The sequence below is a fragment of the Protopterus annectens genome, chromosome 5.part0, assembly GCF_019279795.1.
Source record: "Protopterus annectens isolate FY-2018-M chromosome 5.part0, PAN1.0, whole genome shotgun sequence".
Taxonomy (NCBI): domain Eukaryota; kingdom Metazoa; phylum Chordata; order Ceratodontiformes; family Protopteridae; genus Protopterus; species Protopterus annectens.
The window spans coordinates 1,036,606,273-1,036,615,015 of record NC_056735.1 but is presented as its reverse complement, the minus strand read 5'-3'; the positions used below and the strand labels follow the sequence as shown (position 1 = coordinate 1,036,615,015).

Below are 8,743 nucleotides of genomic sequence, written 5' to 3'. Positions count from 1 at the left end.
ATCCCAGGCTGCGTTCTACATAAACTACAGAATGAAATGGCACCCCAACTAAGCACCATGTTCAATCATAGCTGCACCTCAGGCTTTGTGCCCACTGAATGGCGCACAGCGACGGTTATCCCACTCCTCAAAGGGGGAGCCACCATGGACCCCAGAAACTACTGCCCCATTAGCCTAACGAGCCTGGTCTGCAAGGTCATGGAACGTATCATCATGGAACTTATAAACAAAGACATTGGTAATCTCCAAACTCTGGAACCCACCCAGTTCGGATTTGTGAATGGCAGATCATGTCTCCTAAACCTGACTGACTACTTCTTTGAAGCAGTCACCAAAGCCGTAGATGAGATTATGGTGGTTCACACAGCCTATCTAGATCTCGCCAAGGCTTTTAACACCATCCCACACTCTGGAATTATAGATAAACTCACTAAACTAGGTATAAATCCCTATGTCACAACTGGCTCACTGACAGAACCCACACTGTGAAAGTAGCAGACTCCAAATCCGACTTCAGACCAGTGACAAGTGGAGTACTACAGAGTTCAGTCCTGGGTCCTCTCCTGTTTGGTATCTACTTTTCTGAAGTACAGACTAACACAGAAGGCCTTTGGCTAGCGAAGTTCACAGATGACTGCAAACTAGGAGCCATAGTTGAAACTCCTAACGATGTGGACATCCTACAAAAGGGCCTCACGGAACAGATGCCTGGTGTCAAAGCCTTGGCCTCAAGCTGAATGCCAAAAAGTGCATTGTCATCCCCTTTGGTAAAAACTCTGTACCCATGAGCTACCACATAGGTGGTAGTCTACTTAACACTGAAAGTGTGATAAGAGACCTTGGGACACAGGTGGACAGTAGTCTCTCCTTTGATAATCACATCGCCACATTAGTCAGGAAATCCTTCTACGTGGCACACCTCATCACAAAAGGTTTCTCATCCAGAAAAAAAGAGGTCATTGTTCCCCTCTACTCGTCACTCATTAGACCCATTACAGAGTACAACGCCCCTTTTGGTATGTACCTCACAAGACATCTACAACAACTGGAAAGGCAGCAGAAATACCTCACAAAGAGAATTACTGGCCTCAAACAGATGCCCTACGCAAACCGTCTCAAAAAAACTCCAGCTTTACTCCGTCGCATATTGCCTACTCAGAGGAGATCTCTGCCTAACATATAAAGCTATGTCAAACCCAGAGCTGTTGGACATGCTCCACTTAAAGAAATCCCAATCCCTCCGAGCTACATGCTCTAGGAACCTAAGCCTTGTCACCACAATAAACAGAACATGCTGGAGGGATAGATTCCTGTCCCAGAGACTTCCCATACTCTGGAACAAACTACCTATCTGTATCAAACAAAGCTCCTCATTAGCACTCTTCAAGAAAAATCTTGATGACTGGATGGGAAATAGGAAATTCACCCCGGGGATCACCTCTGTGGCTCTGATCGACAGGGGCACAGGAAAATAATTTTCTTGGTTGGCAAAAGCCAGGGTACCTTTTTGTCTAGGCTTGTATAGGCCCTAGGGCCGATAGCCTAGTACCTACCTATGAACAGATTTTAATTTAATAATTGTTATTTTCTTCAGACGAGCCAGTCTGGTGCCTGTGTCAGAGAAATATCATCACTATATCTACCAACCTAGTTAGCAAGATAAATTAATACATGAAAATATTTTCTTCCCCTTAACGTGATCGCTTTCAAATTATTTTGGTTTTATATGTTCAACTATCATACTGCATAAAAATAATGGTTTACCCTAGTATCAGGATAAAAGTGAATTTAAGAGAGGCAAAGAAATGTGTGACACAAGCCCCAAATGCATACGTTTCAGGTGCCCCTGATTTTAGCTGAAAATATTGGTGTCCTACTAACATGTATGACTTTTTGGAAAATGCGGTGGATTACACTTAATAAATAATGACAATAATTGAGGTTATAGACTTCTTTTACTTCACGAAATGTTAGGTTACGTTTTCTTATTCTTGTTAACAGAGTTAACTGTTACTAAAAGTTAAAAGAAACGCTTCTTATTATATCTTAATTTGGTGCTGCTTCATGATGTAAGCGTGTGAGAGTTCTGCCCAAAAAGAACATATCAGTGAGCAGAAATTGATAAAACATGCATGTATGTCACGATGCACTCTGAAACAATAATGACTGTAACTCAGCTTATTCTTCTAATCTAAACGTGGAACAACAAACTTCAAAAACCTTCACTAAAAAATTAGAAACGCAATAGGAAACAATTGACGGAGAAAAAAATACTCTGAGGAACAATGCATTGTGTGCACAACTTAAAAGAGTCCTTCCGTGTCAGGAGTTTGCAGTGTATCATGGGAGCCCACGGTGCAGGCAGATTTTATATGTTAAGGGAACCGCCATCTTTTATTGACAAGTAGCCTGTATTTAGAGATGTCTGAAATTTTTAAAATGCATTTTTCGGGGATTTCGTAAACATCAAAGACCTTAGAGAATACTGAATTACCACATTTATTCTCTAATTTTGAAATCTGGGCTTGCAAAACTGTTCTGCTGGCAATGGGTCGGTCCCGCAGCCGTAGTTCATCCCGTTCTAAGCACTCCAAGAGCAGTAAACACAGCAAAAAGCGTAGCCGTACAAAATCTAGATCGCGTTCAAAGTCTAGGGAGAAGGAACGCGCTAAGAAACGGTCCAAATCCAGAGAAAGTAAGAGAAATAGGCATCGAGAGTCTCGGTCCAGATCGCGCTCCACCGCTGTTACGGCCCGCCGGGACCGTGAAAGGGAGCGGGAGCAACGTGAACGAGAAAGACTTGAACGACTTGAGCGAGAAAGAGAACGGGAACAGCGGGAAAGGGAGCGTGAGTTGAGGGAACGGGAACGAGCTGCCACTCCACCAGAACGTGTGGACATCTTTGGCCGCAATGTCAGTAAACGCAGCACTCTAGATGAAAAACAAAAACGGGAGGAGGAAGAGAAAAAAGCTGAAATTGAAAAGCAGCGGAAGATGTAAGTGTGTTATAAGTTTTACAGAAGTTATTCCGCAGTCCCAGATGGGGAGATTAAAGTTATACAGTACTTTTCTAATTGTAGAGGAAGACTGACATTATGTTGGTGACAGTTGTTGACAGGATGACCGTTTTATTTTTAGTGGCACACGTGATCGATTATTTGAGCTATGGCTCACTCCTACAAGATTCATCGGGGTAGTTCATAGGTTCATACTAGGCTATCTGCCCTAGGGCATTTATAAGCCTAGCCAGAATGTGTTTGGCTTTCGCCACCCATTTTAAATTTATTTTGCTATGCCCTTTTTCGAGGTTAGTATACTGTGCCTCTGTCTAATAGTGACACAGAAGTGATACCCGGGGTAAACCTACGATCTCCCATCCACTCATCAAGATTCCTCTTGAAGAGAGTCAATGAGGGACTCTGCCTAACCTGGACTGGGATTTTATTCCAGAGTGAAGGGAGCCTCTGGGTTATGAATCTGTCCCTCCAGCATGTCCTATTTATTTCAGTGCTGAGGTTCAAGTCTCTCGAGCGCGTAGCTCGATGGAATTTGGTTTTTCTGAGGTGCAGCATGTCCATTAATTCCGGGTTGGACATGGCTTTATACGTCGGGCACAGATCGCCTCTAAACAGGCGGTATGCCACTGAGTAGAGCTGGAGTTTCTTTAACCGGGCAGCATATGACATCTGTTTGAGCCCTTTGATCCTCTTGGTGAGGTACTTTTGGGGTTTTTCCAGTTGTTGCAGGTGTCTGGTAAGGTACATCCCAAAAGGGGCATTGTACTCAATTATGGGCCTGATGAGGGATGAGTAAAGAGGCACGATGACCTCCCCTGATCTAGATGTGAATCCCTTCATGATTAGGTGGGCTATATAAAATGTTCTTCTAACCACTTTGGCCACGTGGTTGTCAAATGAGAGATTGCTATCATCTTGCGTCCCCAGGTCCCTAATTACTACTTCTGTGCTTAATGGATTACCACCTATGTGGTAATTTGTGGGCACTTTGTTTTTGCCAAAGGGGATGACTATACACTTTTTGGCATTTAGCTTGAGGCCATGGCTCTGGCACCAGTTGTCTTGTTTCTATGAGGCCCTTTTGGAGGATGCTTGTGTCGGCTGGAGAGTCGATTATGGCGCCCAGTTTGCAGTCATCTGTGAACTTGGTCAGCCACAGTCCTTCCATGTTGGCCTGTACCTCCGAGAAATATATACCGAACAAGAGAGGTCCCAGGACTGAGCCTTGTGGGGAAACCACTTGTAACTGGTTTGGAGTCTGACATGGCTCCAGCAATTCTAACCATGTGGGTTCTGTCCTTGAGCCAGTTTGCAATCCATCTAGTGACATAGGGGTTTATATTTAAGCTGGTGAGCTTATCTATAATGCCTGAGTGGGGTATTGTATCGGAGGCTTTTGCGAGGTCCAGATAGGCAGTGTGGACCACCTTCCCCTCGTCAATGGTCTTGGTGTCTGTTTCAAAGAAATCAACCAGGTTTAAGAGGCAGGATCTGCCCTTAACAAAGCCGAACTGGGTAGGATCCAGTGTCTGTAGGTCCCCAATATCTTTATCTATGAGGTCCATGATGATCCTTTCCATGGCTTTGCAGACCAAGCTAGTCAGGCTTATGGGGCGATAGTTTCCAGGATCCGTTGAGGTACCACCTTTATGGAGAGGAACCACTGTTGCTGTACGCCACTCTTTGGGCACATATCCTGTAGTAAGGCTGAGATTGAACAGTAGTTTTATGTTTGGGTTCAGCTCTTCTTGGAGTTCATGTAGGACGCAGCCCGGGACACCGTCTGGTCCCATTGATGCTGTGTTTTTTGCTTTGGAGAGGGTGGCTCTTACCTGAGCATCTGAGATGTCAGGGGGGCAGCACTCTGCTGGGATAGATATTTGCCCTTTTGGTGGGGGGGGGGGAGTTTGCGCTGAACCTGTCCGCTAGGATGTTGGCAATGTCTGTGGGTTCGGTGTATTTTTTGTCATTTTGTATGCTTTTCTGCCAACTGTCCCCGATTTTGTCTTAAAACTTTGCTCTGTCCTTTCTAATATCTTCTTAAACTGGTGATTGTGAGAAAAGGTGGTGGGTTGCGCTTAATGGTTTCAGTTATTGGAGTTGTAGTTTTGTTTTTATTTAGCAAATATATATTCGCTTAAATTGTTTTATTTTTGTCAGTAATATTAGTACTATTTTAAAGAGTGTACCTGAGAATTTGTGGATTTGTTATAAATGTTTAAAAGCTATGTTTGCATTATAGGTGGAAGAGCAGTAGAACAGTATTCAGATTGTTATAAAACCCGTTCAGGCATATTTATGAGATATTTAGTCTTAAGCGAAACAAGTTGACTCGTGTTGTGGTGTAATGAGACGCCTTATTTCTCTGAACTGATCTCAGTTTGTATTTTTTACATTATAGGTGGAAGAGCAGTAGAACAGTATTCAGATTGTTATAAAACCCGTTCAGGCATATTTATGAGATATTTAGTCTTAAGCGAAACAAGTTGACTCGTGTTGTGGTGTAATGAGATGTCTTATTTATCTGAACTGATCTCTGTATTTTTTAACCAGGGGTTGTCAGGTGGCTGAAAGGAGCTGCCTTTTTTAAGCACCTGAGAAGTTGGGTTTCTGAACTGAGGTGCTGTTTTTACAAGTTTTAGTGTAAGCTTAGGCGTGGTATTGCTGTGAGGTAGTCCTTTCCTGTCCAGGATTATGGGTACCATTTAACTGAGGATGGCTTTCTTTAGTTCTGCCAGTATCATTTGTGTAGTGCAGGATATTGGCATATTATTATGATGATGTGGGTATAAGTGTTAGGTTAGAAATGTAAGTTTATTTATCTGTTTACCAGGTTAAAGTACTGATTAACAAATGACTGCAGATTAAGCCCGAGTTACAAAAGGGGGTAGCATCAGTATTTAGTTACATTTAGGTTACCAAAGTGGAACAACAAACTTTGTATATTTATTGTGCCCTTAATTGAAGGTTTTGATACACATCCAATAACAATTTGAGATAACGCCCAAATAATAACTAAAATAAAAATGCTTTCTAATTAAATAAAAATGAGGTAGTGGTAATTCCTATTTATCTGTTAAACGGAGAGGAATTTAAGGAATGGGTAGTGGAAATTATTCGGGGGTTATTAGGGAAGCAAAGTTAGAGAAATTCACTTCAGTCAGAGTTTGTCGATTTGTTGGAAGAGTTGTGTGACTTGTAATGTGTATACCATTTTGTTGACTAGCACTTGTGAGATAATCCTGTTGGTATTGTATTTAATATTCTTCATATTGCTGAATGGTTTCAGTGCCAGGGCTGTAACCATTCTGAGGCAATCAGTAGAAGTAAGTGATCTCATGTGCATAGTTATAGCTGTTTCTGCGGAGTGCAGTACAAGGGTTTGGCTGTAGTTGCACTTTTTTCATTAAAGCCAAATGTAATTGGTGTTGTCCGTAAAATTCTGCAGATTTTTCATTTTCAAGTAGTTGTATTTTTGCCAAAACTGTTTATAATAGGGTTTTGGATAGCTTCTAAGCAGTAGCATTTTGCACTGTCCTGTCTGAATTTTCCACTGGTTTTCCAAAGTAGTTATATTCTCCCTGTCCATGAAGGGTAGGCAACTTAGGCCTGCGTTAATCGTTTCATGGCACATTCAGGTTTGTGTCACAGTGGATATCATGCCAAAGTGTAAATTGGCTGTGATTAGGAATACCTTTATTTGTTGTTTTGTGACTGGTTGTGTATAATGTGGTGGTTACAGCATAACGTTTTGTGATCAGAGGAATGCAGCTTCTGGGAATACGGTGCATGCTTAGATTGGTTACATTCTGGCAAGAGTTAGTAGCAGGCATTTTGCGACGGACATGGTCTTTTTACCAGACCCGCTACCAAATCATTTTTTATGCAAAAGTTTTGTTGTTTTTACAAGTTATTGATAAGTACTGCCTCCTAACCTATTTATTTATTTCTGGAAGCTCACAATCTCTGCCTTGATGTAATTGTTTAAAATAACTTTTATAAGGTACTGTATTAAATGTTTTAAAGTAGTTTTTTATTTTCTAGAAAATTATTTGTCAATATGGTTTTGTGTATTGACATTGACCAATACAGTATGTTTAGGAAAAAAAATGTTTAATGTGGACAGTAGTATGAGTCATGATGTGCTCAAGTCACGTATTGCACACTTGAGGAAGATAGCTTAGCTAAAATCATGAGTTGACTGTTGAGCTAGGGAAGATTGTAGCATAGAGTACGTTGTGTTTTGTGCTGAATTTGAGAAAAAGAAAACTCCTCTTAAGCACCACGAAATGTACTTTGCAAAACTTTTTAAAGCATTTTTCAGCGATGTTGTGCTCTATTTTTGGGCTAGAGCACAGCAGTGGCCAGTGCCAGCCATCAGAGTATAGTGGTTAGGAAAACGGCTGCAAAAGTTTCTAGAAACTTTGCTGTCTGCTAGACCAAAATTCAGAAGTGTCTAACAGTCTTTAAAGCAGGCAGTTCATTTGTCAGTGACACTTCACTTTTGGCTGTTGTCTTTGTGGTGGCACTAAGTCTTCTGCAGCTTTCAGAGTTACTTTTTCAGTACATGGAGCAGATAAAGCTCCATGTACTAAAGTGTGTGTGTGTGTAATTGAGTTGTGTCTGCTGTCGTAACTCAGTTGTGTGCTTGACATGGACGTCAGGATTCACCACTGATGCGTTTTTCCATTCCTGAATTTTTCTTTAGCATCCATGTCTCAGACATGTAACAGCTTGGTTATGATCGTAAACCCCATCATAGTTATCTGTAATAAGAACAAATTGGGTGTTTGACACATTGTATGTCTCCGCATACAAAATATATTCTCACTTTGAGAATATTTTCTCATATTAAACAATATGTTTTAGCACATTTTTCTGTGTGCTGAAAGTGGCAAAGGAAGGCTGGTACTCCCCTTTTTTTCTTAGTAATTTGATGGGGGCAGTTAAGGGGGGCAGGTGCTTAAAATTCTGGAGTCATTACTGTAAAGTGATGAGTTAAAATATAGTGGCTATAAAAAGTTTACACACCCCTGTTAAAATGCCAAGTTTTTGTGATGTAAAAAAAATGAGACCACAATAAATTAAATTATTTCAAAACTTTTCCCACATTTAGTGTGACCTATAACCCATACAGTTCAATTAAAAAACAAATCTCTTAGGGGAAAAATATATAGTTGGTTGCATAAGTGTGCACACCCTGAAACTAATACTTTGTTGAAGTACCTTTTGATTTAATTACAACATTCAGTCTTCTTGGGTAGGAGTCTATCAGCATGGCACATCTTGACTTGGCATTATTTGCCCACTCTTCCTTGCAAAAGCGCTCCAAATCTGACAGGATGGCAAATCTGGGTGTTGCTTATTGCTCAGGGCTGTTCATTGCATCCATAAAACATCTAAACAGACTTGGCAGTGAGCTACATTATGGGATAGGGATGTGGTACTTTACAAGCCTATGAAAATTGTATCTCTCAAGTGACCTAACGTGGTGGTAGTTCTGCTGTCCTGAGGTCCAGATTGCTAGTAATAGATGTTTTCCCCCCTTTTCTTCAAGTAAGCCTATAAGCTTCATCACATGCTTTAACAAGGTCTCACAGAAATTACACCCCCCCCCTACCAGTAATTTGTGAGGAAGCTTTGCCTGTTTGAGTTTATAAAAACAGGTGTTGCTTTCACATCTTCTGCTGTTAGTGGGGAAGCACCATACAAAAAACTGCACAGTT

The 8,743-nt window shown here is 41.3% G+C and overlaps 1 protein-coding gene across 1 annotated transcript in view; it reads left to right on the top strand.

The window, feature by feature from the left end:
• The first annotated feature begins 2,324 nt into the window (after window positions 1-2,324).
• Window positions 2,325-8,743, top strand: part of ARGLU1 (arginine and glutamate rich 1) — a 226,277-nt gene continuing 219,858 nt past the window's right edge. Inside the window, exon 1 of the mRNA XM_044071958.1 lies at window positions 2,325-2,996. Coding sequence (XP_043927893.1) covers window positions 2,548-2,996 — 449 coding nt within the window. The 5' untranslated portion in view covers window positions 2,325-2,547. The remainder of the gene's footprint in view (window positions 2,997-8,743) is intronic.